Source organism: Thalassophryne amazonica, chromosome 15, assembly GCF_902500255.1.
Source record: "Thalassophryne amazonica chromosome 15, fThaAma1.1, whole genome shotgun sequence".
NCBI classification, from domain to species: domain Eukaryota; kingdom Metazoa; phylum Chordata; class Actinopteri; order Batrachoidiformes; family Batrachoididae; genus Thalassophryne; species Thalassophryne amazonica.
Genome location: NC_047117.1, coordinates 1,459,212 through 1,477,348, shown reverse-complemented (window position 1 = coordinate 1,477,348; position 18,137 = coordinate 1,459,212). Strand labels below are relative to the sequence as shown.

Below are 18,137 nucleotides of genomic sequence, written 5' to 3'. Positions count from 1 at the left end.
TCTCCAGTTATCCAGCTTCATGATGGAGTGGCACAGAGGAGGACTTTCTTTCATCAAAACATCTAATCAATGTTTAGATCAAATCTAGGCTTGTTTCTCAGATGTTCCTTGTGGCAAATTGTAGCTACACTTTCAGGTCTTCTTTTTAAGAAAATCCTCCTCTGTACCACTTCATCATGAAGTTGTATATGTTGTGGTTAGAGGTCCAGACGGAACCGGACCAGTACTTGGTGATGAACTCAAATGCTGGGAGCAAGGAACAGAACCGGTTGTGAACAAAAAGATATTTATTTACAATAACTGGATAAATAATGATGCTGCGCTGGCAGTGCCTGCAGAGTGGAGAGTCAGCTCGCTTGTAGCAGTGGAAATTAGGGAGCTGCAGGTCCCCGAGCCAGTCTTGCAAGAGAACTGAAATCCTGGAGTATATGGTACTGGTGCCGGGGCCAGGTGGGACACACAGAGCCAAGAACAGGAACTAAGAGAACGGAGGAGAGAGGAGGTGAGTGACTGCACTTATAACACTGAAGCCTTTAACAACAGACAGTTCACTGAAGGCTTAAAACAGGAATGTTCACAGTTCTGCACATAATCTTCACAGTCTAGGAAATAAGATTTGCTGTTCAGGAATCGTTCACGGTTCATGAGTTATCTTCAGAGGTCAGGTGCGTCTTGTGACACAGTTCCACTTAAGCAGGACTTGACTTTAGAAATGACTTGGAAAATTCTTAGTGGTTCAGTGTCAGAGTTCATACAGTTCTGGGAAAACAGTTCTTGGAAATAGTTCTTGGAACAGTTTTTTGAGCCAGTTCTTGGAAACAGTTCTTGGTCAAGCACAGTCACTGACAGGAACAGTGTGAGCACGGGATCTCACAGAACATGAAGGAACTTAACTGAAGTGTGGCAGAGCTACACACTCTGTAGCTGAGAGCCGGAGAGTTTCAATGTGACGTGGTGCAGGTAGTCGTGGAGCCAGGAGCAGAAGCGACATGGAAGCCTCTGGAAACCCCAGAAAAAACAATGAGATCTAATACAGGAATTGGAGTTGGCCAGGTTATCTTGGCATGAGCTGTGGAGAGCTCAGACGTCAGAGCGCATGGAAGCGGCAGGAAAGATGAGTTCAAGGTCCTCGAACCTTTGGCAAGAATCTGGCTTGGCTCTTGGATCATGGAAAACCAAGAATCCGACAGTGAATAAGCTGAAAGCCTGGGTTTAAGTAACCCGCTGCTGATGAGCAGCTGATGCACATCAGGTGTTTGGCGGTGATGAGCAGCAGGTGTTCCTCGGCTCTGCAGCACGCCATCTGGGGGAAAACTACAAAGTACACACAAGGTTAAAAAAGGAAAAGAGAGAGGCAGACCATGACAGTATGACTGGAGATGCAAAATATCCTCATATAAAATCAACAGTAATGATAATAATATTAAAGAGGGTCACCCCTTTGAGTCTGGTCTGCTTGAGGTTTCTTCCTCAGAGGGAGTTTTTTTTCTTACCACTGTTGCCTGTGTTCTTGCTCTGGGGGTTGGTAAGGTTGGACCTTTCTTGTGTGAAGCACTTTGAGGCAACTTTGTTGTGATTTGACGCTATATAAATGAAAATTAATTGGAATTAAATTAAACAGAGCTGTGGTATCGGAATAGTATCAGCATCGACTCAGAAGTGAAAAAATGTGGGTTGTGTATCTCTAGATTGAACCTGGTTTTGACTCTGTTTCAGGCATAAGAAGAACAGGGAGGCTGCTGTGGAGCTGCTGATGAGGCTGAAGGACAACAGGGACTTGCAGAAGTTCCTGCAGGACTGCCAGGAGGTGGGTCCAACACCACACAGCATCATGTTCTGCTCACAAACATCTTGTATATAGGCATGGCTCTGCGGGAGGTCACGGCTCTGCGGGAGGTCAGGGCTTTGCAGGAGGTCACAGTTGAATTTTGGCTCCATGGTCTCAGAAACAACCTCCATACTTGTTTCCCATAAATAGGTTGGTCCACTTACTTCACCACAGTTTGGCACCCGGGCACCGACTCCAGATGCAGAGACGCTGGCTTGGTGTGGGGCAGAGAAAGGAGCAGACCCTAAATAAGCTGCTGCTGAATTCAAACTCTGGACTTTAGGTTGTTTTGAAGATTTTCTTCTTCAAGCCATTTTTGGGAGTAACGCTCATATTGATGAGCGGCAGCCACTGACGTCAGTCGATCAGCCAGTTTTTGGCCGGTAAGAACTCCTGCCCTCAGGTCACGACACTGAGTGTGCAGAGTTTAGATTCAGTGGAACGTTTTCCTCTCAGAGTTTCTATTTACAGTTGTGTGGAGTCTCCAAAAGACAAGAGAGAGCTGCATAGCCCCCTTCTGGAAAGTCACGCTGAGTGCAGGTGTGTCGTGTGGAAACAGAATCATCCACTGGGTGTTTTAAATCATATTTGAGACGGTCCAGTCCACTGGATCTCTGATGAGGATTTTCAGGTGAAGATACCGCAAAGTTGAATCAAAAACAGCTGGACTTCTTTGAGATGTTTCTCCAGTTATGCCATCTTTAGATGGGAGTAATCTGGTTTGGTGCTAAATACTTCAGTATCGACAAGCTCCACACCTTAATGGTACAGCTTTCAGTACTGGAGAAATTAAGGAAATGAATTTGGAGCTCTCTCTGTCTCTCATTTGGAGAATTGTGTGCAGAGCTGAAAGCACGTCTTCCTGTCACACATCCCATTTTGTCTCTGTCTCTCTGACTTGCGTGCACACAGAACCAATGATGGCAGAGAGAATTAAACGCACAAAAGTCTGGTTGCACTTGAATGTTAAAATAGAAAATAAAGCCTTGTTAATTCTATTCTTAGTTTGGTTCTTTTTTCCCTTCAAAAAGTACAGAAAAGAATACTGGACTGATAAGCAGTACCGTTAAAATGTTAACGGAAGCTGGAAAGTCTCACACTCAGTGCACTCTGCTAGTCTTTGAATGTAACTGTGGCGCCACCTTGAGGACAGGCTCTGTGTGTTTGTGCAGCTGTCCTTGTGGATTAATGAGAAGATGCTGACGGCTCAGGACATGACCTACGACGAGGCCAGAAACCTGCACAGCAAGTGGCTGAAGCACCAGGCCTTCATGGCAGAGCTGCAGTCCAACAAGGAGTGGCTGGACAAGATCCAGAAGGTAAGGAGGTTTTACTAAGGACTGGTTGCCTGAAGAATCAGGGACCAGCTCAGAGATATCAGCTGGTTCTAAATCTGACCTTTAGCTGTGTGTCTGTGATTTTTGCCCTCAGGACGGGAGGCTGCTGGTGTCGGAGAAGCCGGAGACAGAGCTGGTGGTAAAGAACAAACTGTCAGCCCTCCAGGAGATGTGGGAGGAGCTGGAGTCAACCACACAGACGAAAGCCCAGTGTCTGTTCGACGCCAACAAGGCGGAGCTCTTCTCCCAGAGCTGCACCGACCTTGACAAGTGGCTCGCCGGCCTGGAAGGTCAGATCCAGTCTGACGACTACGGCAAAGACCTGACGTCTGTCAACATCCTCCTGAAGAAACAACAGGTACCGACCGCCACAGCTGGACCGAAGACCAGAAACCTCAAGTCCATCTGATTCACTGGGACACAAAATCTACTGTGAAAGCATCTCAGACAGAGACACAGACAGACAGACAGAGACACAGACAGACAGAGACATAGACAGACAGAGAACCAGACAGACAACCAGACAGAGAGAGACAGAGAATCAGACAGACAGAGACATAGACAGAGAACCAGACAGACAACCAGACAGAGAGAGACAGAGAATCAGACAGACAGAGACATAGACAGACAGAGAACCAGACAGACAGAGAATCAGACAGACAGACAGAGACATAGACAGAGAACCAGACATACACAGACAGACAGTCAGAGAACCAGACAGACAGACAGAGACATAGACAGACAGAGAATCAGACAGACAGAGACATACACAGACAGTCAGAGAACCAGACAGACAGACAGAGACATAGACAGACAGAGAATCAGACAGACAGACAGAGACATAGACAGACAGAGAATAAGACAGACAGAGACATACACAGACAGACAGAGAACCAGACAGACATAGACATAGACAGACAGAGGACCAGACAAACAGAGAACCAGACAGACAGAGACATACACAGACAGACAGACAGAGAACCAGACAGAGAGAGACCCAGACAGACAGACAGAGACATAGACAGACAGAGAACCAGACAGACATAGACAGACAGACAGACAGAGAACCAGACAGACAGAGAATCAGACAGACAGACAGAGACATAGACAGACAGCGAACCAGACATACACAGACAGACAGACAGACAGAGAACCAGACAGACAACCAGACAGAGAGAGACAGAGAATCAGACAGACAGAGACATAGACAGACAGAGAACCAGACAGACAGAGAATCAGACAGACAGACAGAGACATAGACAGAGAACCAGACATACACAGACAGACAGTCAGAGAACCAGACAGACAGACAGAGACATAGACAGACAGAGAATCAGACAGACAGAGACATACACAGACAGTCAGAGAACCAGACAGACAGACAGAGACATAGACAGACAGAGAATCAGACAGACAGACAGAGACATAGACAGACAGAGAATAAGACAGACAGAGACATACACAAACAGACAGAGAACCAGACAGACATAGACATAGACAGACAGAGGACCAGACAAACAGAGAACCAGACAGACAGAGACATACACAGACAGACAGACAGAGAACCAGACAGAGACATAGACATACAGAGAACCAGACAGACAGAGAACCAGACAGAGAGAGACCCAGACAGACAGACAGAGACATAGACAGACAGAGAACCAGACAGACATAGACAGACAGACAGACAGAGAACCAGACAGACAGAGAATCAGACAGACAGACAGAGACATAGACAGACAGCGAACCAGACATACACAGACAGACAGACAGACAGAGAACCAGACAGACAGACAGAGACATAGACAGACAGAGAACCAGACAGACAGAGACATACAGACAGACAGTCAAAGAACCAGACAGACAGACAGAGACATAGACAGACAGAGAACCAGACAGACAGAGACATACACAGACAGACAGAGACACAGACAGACAGAGAACCAGACAGACATAGACAGACAGACAGAGAATCAGACAGACAGAGACATAGACAGACAGAGACATAGACAGACAGAGAACCAGACAGACAGAGAATCAGACAGACAGTCAGAGAATCAGACAGACAGAGAACCAGACATACACAGACAGACAGAGAACCAGACAGACAGACAGAGACATAGACAGACAGAGAACCAGACAGACAGAGACATACACAGACAGACAGAGAATCAGACAGACAGAGACATACACAGACAGACAGAGAACCAGACACACAGAGACATACACAGACAGACAGACAGAGACATACACAGACAGACAGAGAACCAGACAGACAGACAGAGACATAGACAGGCAGACAGAGACACAGACAGGCAGACAGAGACCCAGACAGACAGACAGAGACATAGACAGGCAGACAGAGACACAGACAGACAGACAGAGACGCAGACAGACAGACAGAGACATAGACAGACAGAGAACCAGACAGACAGAGACATACACAGACAGACAGAGACATAGACACACAGAGAACCAGACAGACACTGACAGACGGACAGAAACACAGACACACAGAGACACAGACAGACAGATAGACACACAGATTTTTTTTCCACAGACCCCTGTGGAACCCCAAATTTCATGTCACTAAAGCCCCTTTCACATTAGCGTATTCGTAGAGCTGCTTATTGTGGCGTATCGCCGACGCTGAGTTGAGCAGCTCTCCACCCACTTTTAGCAGCTGTACTTTGAGTTTTTTCTCCCTACGCAGCAGTATGTTGAGGGCTACATGCGTAGGACGGAAGAAATTAAACATGTTTAATTTTCTTTGGCGTAGCGCGCTGGACACAGATTTAAGAAGGTCTGCGCAGCACAGCGTTACTTTCTTACTTCGTTACTTGTTATTTGTTGTGATGGCGCCCCCTGCTGGTGCTGTGAGATCAGTGTTATTTGTTGTGACGGCTCCGCCTGCAGATGCTGGAGAACCAGGTGGAGGTTCGTCAACGGGAGGTGGTGGAGCTGCAGAGTCAGGTGAAGGCTCTTGGTCAAGAGGTGAAGGATGCCGATGAGGTGGACAGCCGGCAGCAACTAGTGGAGAAGAAGTTCCAAGAGCTGCTGGAGCCACTGCACCACCGCAGGAGTTTCCTGGTGGCGTCCAGAGAGGTCCACCAGTTCAACCGTGACATCGAAGATGAGATAGTACGTACCAATTAGTGACTCCCTGACCTATCAAATCTGTGACCCCTGACCTATCAAATCAGTGACCTCCTGACCTATCAAATCATTGACCTCCTGACCTACCAAATCAGTGACCCCTGACCTATCAAATCAGTGACCTCCTGACCTATCAAATCAGTGACCCCCTGACCTATCAAATTAGTGACCGCCTGACAGTGGCAGCTGCTGAAAAAACTCTTGGTGGGGCTGGTGTGCCAATAGATTTCCCTGCCTTGTCCAGTACAGGCATTCAAATGAACAGTCAGAAAATTACTACAATTCCACAATGATAATTTCATGTCCTTCTCAAAATCAGCAGTTTCACAGATAAAGTTAATTATTTTTCAATTTATTTATTTTCAGTTTTCAATTTATTTTCATTTATATAGTGCCAAATCACAACAGAGTTGCCTCAAAGCGCTTCACACAAGTAAGGTCTAACCTTACTAACCCCCAGAGCAACAGTGGTAAGGAAAAACTCCCTCTGAGGAAGAAACCTCAAGCAGACCAGATTCAAAAGGGGTGACCCTCTGTTTGGGCCATGATACAAACACAAATTACAGAACAATTCACAGAACAATTCACGGACAAATATACAAGAAATGCTATGCTAACTCCCATCTCTGGATGGAGCTGCACCTTAAACAGAGAGAAAAAACAGAATCAGGCATCAGAAAGACAAAAAAATACTGTATAATTTGTCAGCATTAAACAACAAGAAAAACAGGAGAAATACTAAGGTGATCGCCGGCCACTAGCCCTAAACTTCACTAAAAGACCCAGAATTTAGGTGAAGTTGAGGCCGCGGCACGCTCCAGTTACTAATAAAATGAATTAAAAGAGTAAAAAGCATAAAACAAAACTGTACCAGTATGCTAGCCATATGAAAGGGAAAATAAGTGTGTCTTAAGTCTGGACTTGAAAGTCTCCACAGAATCTGACTGTTTTATTGATGCAGGGAGATCATTCCACAGAACAGGGGCACAATAAGAGAAAGCTCTGTGACCCGCAGACTTCTTATTCACCTTAGGGACACAAAGTAGTCCTGTACCCTGAGAATGCAGAGCCCGGGCCGGTACATAAGGTTTAATTAGGTCAGCTAGGTAGGGAGGTGCCAGTCCATGAATAATTTTATAGGTTAGTAGCAGAACCTTAAAATCTGATCTCACTGGGACAGGAAGCCAGTGAAGAGACGCCAAAATGGGTGTAATGTGGTCAAACTTTCTGCTTCGTGTCAAAAGTCTGCCTGCAGCATTTTGAACCAATTGGAGAGCCCTAATGCTGGACTGCGGTAAACCAGAAAATAGAACATTACAGTAGTCCAGTCTAGAAGAGATAAATGCATGGATCAGGGTCTCAGCATCAGCCATAGACAGGATGGGACGAATCTTCACTATATTTCGCAGGTGGAAGAAAGTAGTCCTTGTAATATTTCTAATGTGGAGGCCAAAGGACAACGAAGGATCAAAAATTACCCCAAGGTTCCTCACTTTGTCAGTAGGATGTATGACACACGAGCCGAGGCTGAGCGTTAACTGGTCAAATCGATGCCGATGTCTCACTGGACCAAGAACCATCATTTCAGTCTTATCAGAGTTTAAAAGTAGGAAGTTTCAAGACATCCCACTTCTCACTGATGCAAGGCAATCTTCTAAGGATTTTATGTGAATGAGATTACCAGCAGTTATCGGCATGTATAACTGAGTATCATCAGCATAGCAGTGAAAGGTAATCCCAAAACGCTGCAATATGTGCCCAAGGGGTGCTATATAAAGGGAGAAAAGCAGGGGGCCTAAGACAGACCCCTGTGGAACCCCAAATTTCATGTCACTAAGTTAAGAGGTAGTGTTACTGTACAAAACACAGTGAGAACGACTGGTCAAGTATGACATCATCCATGCAAGGGCACTCCCAAAATGATTTTAAAGCCTATCAAGTAGAATATGATGATCCACTGTATCAAATGCAGCACTGAGATCTAACAGCAACAGAACCGTAGTGGTGTCCGAATCCATTGTAAGCAGAAGATCATTCACCACTTTAGTGAGTGCCATCTCTGTGGAATGATATTTTCTATTGTTGCCACCATGTTGAACAAGAACTTTGAGTTATGCTTGTTTTTGTTGATCAAATCATAGTAGTAAGTCCGCTTTGTAGCCAATAATGCATGCTTATAGTTTAAGATAGCATCACGCCATGCAAGGTGAAATACTTCTAATTTTGAACGATGCCATTTCCGTTCTAGACCTCTTGCTTTATGCTTGAGGTCACGCAGATAATCATTGAACCAAGGTGACTGTGATTTGGGGAGCGCGGTTTTAACACAGGTGGTGCAATCATGTCGAGTGTAGTTTTGAGCACTGAGTTTAAACTATCCACAAGTCTGTCTACTGACTGGGTATTTGTCAAATGTGAAGCTAAGACATCAGGCAGTCTAGCTTCGAGTTCAGTCTTAGTTGAGGAGTTGATGCATCGCCGTAATGATATATAAGGTTGTTGTTCCACTAAACACGGCAGCGAAACTGTAAACTTAATAAGTGAGTGATCAGACACCACAGATGTACGAAGCATGATGTCAGTATTCGTGACAGCAATACCACGTGCGAGAACCAAATCCAGAGTATTTCCACTAATGTGCGTCGAATCCCGAATGCATTGCTGAAATCCTAATGCATCCACAATTTCCATAAATGATTTGCAGAGGGGATCAGAAGGCTTATTTATATGAATGTTAAAGTCACCAATGATCAGAATGTTATCTACACTAGTTGACAAGTTAGAGATGAACGCACCAAATTCATCTAAGAATTCAGAATATGGGCCAGGAGGTCTGTATACAGTGACAACGTAATACAACTGATTTTTATTCTTCTGACCTTGGCAATGTGTAATATCCTGAGCAGAGCGGAGAATCAGATGCTCAAACGAGTGATATTTGTAACCCCCAACAGCTAATAAGCTAAACCTAGATTTATAAATAAGAGCAACACCCCCGCCTTGCTTCGCATCATGAGGGACGTGACTAAATGTATATGCTGGTGGGCAGGCCTCATTTAAGGAGAGGACAGCTGTAGGTTTAAGCCAGGTTTCACATAGCCCAATCATATCTAAGTGATGATCAATAATTAGACCATTGATCAACAATGATTTTGAGGACAGTGATCTTATGTTAATGAGACCCAGTCTAAGGACCTCAGTGGGGTTGACAGTTGAACTGTTTGGGTTTAGGGGTGGTTCCAGAGTAGCATAAATAAGATGCCTAGAAGTAGGTTTAGGTTTAAGACATTCCACGCGTGTTGTAGGTAGCAGACACGAAATCTTTGCTATTGCTGGAACAACCACTGGGCCATCCTCAATTTCAACATCATCCAATATATTAATGGGTATTAAGTTTGGAAAGCATATCTCTCTATGATTTTTATGGACACGACTACGGAAGCAGGCCACAGTGTCAACTTGTTGAAATTCCCTCCCTGGCAAATAAACTGCACTATCACCATAGTGGATTTTCTGCACTAAATTCCCCGCTAAGCTAATGGATTCCACCCACATTTGTCATAAGCCTTGCAGGGTCTCTAATCACCTGCTCCGTAGCCTGCTGTAGATTCCTAATGTTACTCTCCCTGTAGAGCTCTATCTATGTTCGCAGACAAGATGGCGGCGCCTTCCCCAGTAGGGTGGATGCCGTCCAGCATCAGCAAGCCACGGTGGCCCCAGAACGAAGGCCAGTTATCAATAAAGCTAAAGCCTTGCTGTCTACAAAACTGCGCCAGCCACCTATTTAATGATGTCAGCCTGCTAAACGCCTCATCAGTACCCCGGGAGGGGAGGGGACCAGAGACTATTAATCGATGCCGACACATCTTTCTGGCAAGGTCACAAGTCCTTTCTATGTCCATTTTTGTGACCTCTGAGTGCTTCATCCTGATATCATTGGTGCCAACGTGAATAACTATGTGACTATATCGCATGTCATGTTCCTTCGTCTGTCTTCCCTTCTGCAGCGTCAGCACCCTAAGATGAGATGCAGTGTCGGGAGCTCTGGCCCCAGGAATACATTTAACGTCAGCTGGCGTCTGTAACCTGACTTTGCGGGTGATAGAATCCCCTATCACTAAAGTCACTTGTTGGCTCAGAGAATTCACATCTGGCAAATCCAAGGGGGAGAACTGATTCACAGTTCGCACTGGCGAGTGTGATCGGGGTGCCACAACCGGGCACCAAGCCCTACGGGGCTTCCTCTGCCTAGCCACAGTCCGAAAGCTGTCCTCCACAGCCGGCATTTCTAAGCTGATGCTAATGGGCTCGCTAGCCGGCCCAACACTAACCTCATCTGGAGTGCCCGTAACATCTAACTCCACTGCGCTAAGAAGCTGCTTTAACTTACGGACACGGCTCTCTAAGAGAGCCACCCTATCTTCCAACATCACGCAGGACTTACGGAGGGTGTAAAGTAGAATTAGTAGTGTACTTTGTGCACTAATGTAGCCAAGCAAACACGAGCTAACCAATAATGGATAAGCTAACCACTCCTAAGGCTCACACAGACGCAAATAAATTTATTAAAATTTACAGCAGTTACACTGAAAAACTAACAGAAATATTAAACAGGTAAAAAAAAAATACACTAAACAGTTAATTAACTAACAGGAGTGTAAAAAAAAATTAAATGAAAAAATGATGACGGGGGTCCGAAATAGCTAACGCAAGCTAACCGCTAGCGAAAATGAGCGGTTAGCTCATTTTACAGGAGTAAAATAATTACTTAAAATTCACAGCAGTTCAACTGAAAATCGAACAGAAGTATTAAACGGGTAGAAAAGAAACAGCTATAAAAAGTAACAACGGAGAGGGGAGGGGTCGACCTAGCTAGTGAAAGCTAACCGCTAGCGAATGCTAACTGCTAGCGATTCACAACAGGACTGTAGTTAAATAACGTTCAGAGTAGATAATAACGAGAAGAGTGCTAAACAGAAATAAAAAGCGTATACAACCATGTGAAGTTCAGAGTGGCGTCACAGCAACAAACAATCCGTCAGAAGCAAGTTGCCAGATCTGTGAAAATCAATATTTTTCTGTTTCATTCCAACTGACCGCCAGAGGGCAGTGCTTTAGCACCTGGATAACTACATGTGCGCAGCACAGAGGGATTGAGAATATATACCAACAAAGTCACGCCATTGGATGTGACCTGGGTGACGTCACTGGTTGTCTTTATATGCCAGACACACCCAGCGCTCGTGTCTTTTCTACATTCTCGCATTCTGAAGAGGTTGAGAACGCATTTAGCTACGATTGCCTCTCTCGCTTGTAGCCTCACAAACCACTTTTGGTTGGAGCTACGTGCACTGCACACGTCCTCCAGGGGCTGCGAGAGACGGCTTCACCATTTTGTATTCTTGGATTCACCTGTCATGAGTACACCTTCCTCGCTGGATGCGCGCCTTCGCCGCTGCCCTGCTGGGTATTTTCCTCTGTGCACAGTTGAAGTCAGTAGCTGCTAACCCTTTAGCTGTGTTGTTTCAACAAAAGCTGGCTACTTGTTTAGTTGTGTCGCTAACCCTGTTAACTACGTGGTAGTGTGTGTATCAGAACCAGTATCGTGTACTGTGTTGGGCTTGCCGTGAGTGTTTTTCACTCCATGAAGTACTCCACTTTCATCTGCGCTGCCGCCATTTTGCTAAGTTCAACAGCTCCACTAGCAGCTACTGTTGTTGTTGCTGCACTTGGGCTGTGAGTATTTCAGCTGTGTGCATCGTGTTATTACTGTGGCTGTGAGTGATTCACGCTCTGTGCCTTGTGTTAGTATTACGCTGCGAGTGATTCATACGCTGTGAGTGATTCACGCTCCGTGCCTCGTGTTAAGACTGTGGCTGTGAGTGCTTCACGCTCCGTGCCTCATGCTACGACTACGGCTGTGAGTGCTTCACACTCTGTGCCTCGTGTTACGGCTGTGACTGTGAGCAATTCACGCTCCGTGCCTCGTGTTACGGCTGTGGCTGTGAGCGATTCACGCTCCATGCCTCGTGTTACGGCTGTGACTGTGAACGATTCACGCTCCATGCCTTGTGTTAGTATTACGCTGCGAGTGATTCATACGCTGTGAGTGATTCACGCTCCGTGCCTCGTGTTAAGACTGTGGCTGTGAGTGCTTCACGCTCCGTGCCTCGTGCTACGACTACGGCTGTGAGTGCTTCACACTCCATGCCTTGTGTTACGGCTGTGACTGTGAGCAATTCACGCTCCGTGCCTCGTGTAACGGCTGTGGCTGTGAGCGATTCACGCTCCGTGCCTCGTGTTACGGCTGTGGCTGTGAGCAATTCACGCTCCATGCCTTGTGTTAGTATTATGCTGCGAGTGATTCATACGCTGTGAGCGATTCACGCTCCGTGCCTTGTATTAGTATTATGCTGCGAGTGGTTTACGCTCTGTACCTTGTGTTACTATTTACACTGCGTGTGATTCATGCTTTGTCTTTCTATCTGTAACCGTCAGGGCTTGTGTTATCCATCTGCACGCAGTTCACAATGTTGTCAGGGCCTTTGTTGCATGGCTGTAGTACCTGTTTGGCTCCCTTGAGCTCAGGTGATGGACATATGTTTTGCCCCTCGTGTCTTGGGATCGGACACCTGAGGGAAGCCCTGACTGGCGATGCCTGCCTTAATTGTGCCAGTATGCCAATGGCAGAGAGGTCTGCTAGACTCGCGGCATTGGAAAGTGGGATGCCTAGTGGGACTTTGGCTTCCAGCCCCAGGAAGGAACCAAAGCACAATAAACGACCACATGCAGGGACCCCTTCTGCTAAGAAGGTTACAAATGACCATGCTTCGGCTGAAAAGGTTGAAATGTTGACTTCTGAGTTTGCTCAGATTAAGTTGTTGCTTCTGAATCGACAGCCTAGGGATGCTGTAACAATTCCTGTTGTCCCTAATGAGGCTGATCAGACCGATGTAGTTACTCAGCAAGAAGAAGATGCCATGTCTATTGCTGTGACTGATTCCTTGTACATGACAAGTGATACAAACTGTGTGGAGGATCAGGATGAGAGGGGTCTCTCTCCAAGCCATTCATTGGTGGGCTCTCACACCTCTGAGGCAGAGTCCCTGCCGCAAACCGGACGTGGACTATCCTTTGTCAAGCAAGCTTTTTCAAAGTCACTCAGAAACTTGAGTTCAATGTTCCAGTTTCGCAACCATATATCGAGGAGCTCCACCGATGTTGGGCAGATCCCAAATCATCGACCCATCTATCGCAGGACTGCAGAGCCCTTAGCTCTGTGTGTGATTTGGCTCAGTATGGTCTGAACCATATGCCCGCCGTTGACAGCATTATTGCGAACCTAGTTGTGGCTCCGGCTAATGCTGCTCGGCCAGATGCCCGCTGCTCACGACCTCAGTGTAGGGTTACTGATGACTTCCTCACCAAAAGCTATGACATAGATGCTCGCATTGGTCGCCTAGGCAACTCACTGTCCCATTTAGTCATTGCCCTCTCAAACTCTTTGAGGGAGGCAGAGGTTGATGATGCTACTCAAAGTCTTAGTGATGCCTCACTCCAAACTTTTGCTTATATGTCCAGAGAGCTTGGCAGACTGATGTCAACCCTTACCATCACTAGACGTCAGGTGTGGCTTGCGCAGTTCCCCCTGTCCAAATCCTTCAGAGGTATACTCCATTCACTGCCGGTTCTTCCAGGCCAAGTATTTGGATCTGCGGCCCAACAAACTTTGGAGCGTGCTGTTGAGGCTAGTAAATCTCGGCGACAGTTTATTGACCTACACCGGTCTTCCAGGTCTCAGCCAGTCAGACGTGCTACAGCTTTTCACTCTACATCCAGGCTCCCGCCTACTCCCAGAGCTGCACGTGCCTTAGCAGTTGAGGGCCAGCTCTCCCAGTGGCCTGCCTTTCGGGAGCCTACGGGCAGATTTCACTAAATCATCTCAGGCACTGCGAGGCTCAAGTTCAAGACCCATGGGTGATTTCAACCTTGTTCGAGGGTTACAGACTTCAGTTCAGATGTCGTCCTCCAAAGTTCAGTGGGGTGAGGATGACCGGTGTTTCCGACCCAGTGCAGTCTGCCACCCGACAACGGGAGATTTTGGAACTCCTTGAGAAGGTGGTCATAGAGCCACTTCAGACCAGTTCAGGGGGTTCTATTCAATTTACTTCCTTGTTCCAAAGAAGGATGGCAGCTTTCGTCCTATCCTCGATCTCCGACATCTGAATCATTATCTCAAGGTGCTGCAAGTTCACATGCTCCACACAGTAGACGTCCTTCAAGCTATCACACCGGGAGACTGGTTCACAAGTGTCGAATTAAAGGACGCCTATTTCCATGTGCCAGTGGCCTTCTGCACCTAGGACCCTGGGGGAACGTAGACTTCATCTGCAAGGGTGTCCCTCTAGGCTCCATCCCTTCTCGTTGAGAGGTGGTTGTTACAGATGCATCACTCAAAGGTTGGGGGCCATGTGGAATCACAGGATGGTGAGGGGTGTCTGGAGTCCTCAGGAGAGACTTCAACACATAAACGTGCTGGAGCTTCGCGCTGTGCGACTGGCTCTCAAGCATTTCCTCCCGGCCCTGAGAGGAAGACATGTTCTTGTCTGCTCGGACAACACATCTACAGTCTACCACATAAACCATCAGGGAGGCACCAGGTCCAATCACTCACTGGCAAAAGCTTGGAGGCTTCTCCTATGGGCGTTGCCTCATCTTCAAAGTGTCAGAGCAGTTCATCTGCCCAGCGTACAGAACAGTGCTGCGGATTTACTCTCCAGACAGAAACCACCACCGGGAGAGTGGAGACTGAACTCGATTGTGGTCCAGATGATCTGGCAGAAGTATGGAGTAGCGGAAGTGGACCTCTTCGCTTCAAGCACCCCGACACATTGCCCATGGTGGTACTCCCTCTCAAAACCAGACAGCCCACTGGGGCAAGATGCACTGGCTCACCCGTGGCCGGACTGCCTCCTTTATGCCTTCCCCCCTCTTCCACTGCTAATGTTGACACTGCACAAGATAGACCAGTGCAGCCACAGGGTGCTGCTGGTTGCTCCGTTCTGGCCGGGGAGGATTTGGTTTCCCATGATTTACAAGCTCCTCGAGGGGGAACCTTGGGCTCTCCTGAAGAGGAAGGATTTGTTGTCACAGCTACAGGGGAGGATTTGGCACCCTCACCCAGAATGCCTTCGACTGTATGTGTGGCCGTTGAAGGGCCGGACTCCTTGTTAAGTTCTTGTGACCAGGCTGTTGTTCAGACTATCCTTAACTCACATGCTGCTTCTAATGGGGTTTTGTATGGCAACAGATGGAAGTGCGGTGGTGTGAGAACCAAAAGTTAGACCCCGAGCGTTGCCCTGTGCCTATTCTACTCAAATATTTACAAGAACTGCTGGAGAAAGGACTTTCTGTCACTACCTTGAAGGTTTATGTTGCTGCAGTCTCTGCCCGGCACATCTACGTTGATGGCCGGTCAGTGAGTTCGTATTTCTTAGTGTGTCATTTTTTGAAAGGTGCTTTATGTTTGCGGCCTCCAAGGCTTGCATGTGTGCCTTCATGGGGACCTTCCAAGGCTTGAACGCGTACCTTCATGGGACCTTCCACTAGTCCTGGAGGTTTTAAGCTTATCTCCTTTCGATCCAGTTGAAAGTGCTGATGGGTGTCAGTGAAGACTGCCTTTCTACTTGCAGTATCTTCAGCTAAGCGGGTGGGAGAGCTCCATGCCCTGTCAGTTGCTGAGGACTGTTTGCGATGAAATTCTGACGGATCTGGGGTTATGCTGTGGCCTAATCCATCCTTTTTACCCAAAAGAAATTCAACCTTTCAGGTTAACCAGCCAGTTTCCTTGGCTGTGTATGCCCCACATTCTGATCCAGGATTATCTCTCTCAGGTTCCCTGTGTCCTGTTCGAATGTTGAAGCAGTACATTAGTGTGACTGCTGGGATTTGGGAAAACAGATGCCCTGTTTGTGTGTTACAGTGATCACAAAAAAGGGTTTGCTGTCTCAAAGCAGTGACTTTCACATTGGGTCGTGGATGCCATTTTACAAGTATACAAGTCCAGGGGTCTTCAGTCTCATAAAGTTACGTGCCATTCCACCAGAGGGGTGTCCACCTCCTGGGCTGCACTGAGAGGTGTTCCTTTAAGTGATATTTATGCTGCTGCTACGTGGGCTTAGTCCTATACCTTTACCGTTATTACAGACTGAATGTGGCCGCTCCTCCTGCGGTGACTTCGGTGGTGTTGTCTGCCTCAACTCCCCACTGCTGATGCTAGTTGAGTGTGACTCTTCTTGACCTTGTTGGTATTAAGTCATTCAGGTGCTAAAGCACCGCCCTCTGGCGGTGGAGTAGGAATGAAATAGAATGAGAGTTAACAAATGTAACTAAGGTTCTATGAATTCCGGATGACCACCAGAGTTGCTTGTCACTCAGAGTCTTGCGAGTTCATTCTGAAAAGAAACGAGCGCTGGGTGCATCTGGCATATAAAGACAACCAGTGACGTCACCCAGGTCACATCCAATGGCATGACTTTGTTGGTATATATTCTCAACCTCTCTGTGCTTGCGCACATGTAGTTATCCAGGTGCTAAAGCATCGCCCTCTGGCGGTCATCCGGAATTCATAGAACCTTAGTTACATTCGTAACTCTCGATTTCATTTATACTTTGGAAACGAACAGTATCAAATACAACACAACACTCAAGTTCTTGAGCTAGAAACATTTCACCATTTGACACCAATTACACACATAGTACACCAAACTGTACTGCACTGCTATCATCTGGGGTTCACAATGACTGACCTTAACAGAATAAATGGTAAATGGACTGCATTTATATAGCGCTTTTCCATCTGCATCAGACGCTCAAAGCACTTTACAATAATGCCTCACATTCACACCGATGTCTGGGTGCTGCCATGAAAGGTGCAACTAGGGGATTAAGGACCTTGCCCAAGGGCCCTTAGTGATTTTCCAGTCAGGCTGGGATTTGAACCAAGGATCTTCTGGTCTCAAGCCCAACGCCTTAACCCAGTGGTGTCCAAACTATTCCAGAAAGGGCCGAGAGGGTGCAGGTTTTCATTGCAGCCACTGACTTCAGCAGGTGATTTCACTGATTATCATCACTTTGAACAGGTGGGATGAGTTCATCAGTGAAATCACCTGCTGGAGTCAGTGGCTGCAAAGAAAACCTGTACCCTCTTGGCCCTTTCTGGAATAGTTTGCACACCACTGCCTTAACCACTAGACCATCACCTCGGGGGAGGTCAGAACAGAATAGAAAATATCACCAAATTTAGTCTCTTTCAAAATATGGAAAAATTTCTCAATCGACAAAAGAACATTATGTACATACGACAGTGCTCACACCACCTTCCAAAAAAGAGGGAGAGACAGAGAGAGTGAGAGAGAGAGTGTGTTTGTGTATGTGTGTGTGAGGAGTGACTCACCTAAAGAGATGAAGAGCTGCCAGTCAAATCCACACCCGAGACTTGATCCAGAAAACTTTTCTCCAAATCCTCACACCTTGTCTCCGTTATGACAGCTGTCCCCCTTTGAGCTATTCAACGAAGCAGTTTGGACATTTTTTTCTCGTAGACCTGAGCGCAATGAGCGACCACAAGTCTTTGTAAAACAACAAACTCAAAACTCAAACACACTTCGTTCCATTCGTAAGAAGTGATGCTGGGAACTGGTTTTAGTTGGCGTTGTGCTGCTTCTTTTCCACTGACCAAACACTGAGCCAGACCCACCTACATGAGCGCAGCCAGGGTGCGGCAGTTTGTGGTCGCTCCTTTATCCCAGGTTCCC

At 46.8% G+C, this 18,137-nt stretch overlaps 1 protein-coding gene across 1 annotated transcript in view; it reads left to right on the top strand.

Moving 5' to 3' along the window:
* LOC117525724 (spectrin beta chain, non-erythrocytic 1) overlaps positions 1–18,137 on the top strand; it is a 141,468-nt gene that overhangs the window by 100,200 nt on the left and 23,131 nt on the right. The window contains exons 18-21 of the mRNA XM_034187651.1: positions 1,717–1,807; positions 3,001–3,147; positions 3,260–3,523; positions 6,082–6,306. Coding sequence (XP_034043542.1) covers positions 1,717–1,807; positions 3,001–3,147; positions 3,260–3,523; positions 6,082–6,306 — 727 coding nt within the window. The remainder of the gene's footprint in view (positions 1–1,716; positions 1,808–3,000; positions 3,148–3,259; positions 3,524–6,081; positions 6,307–18,137) is intronic.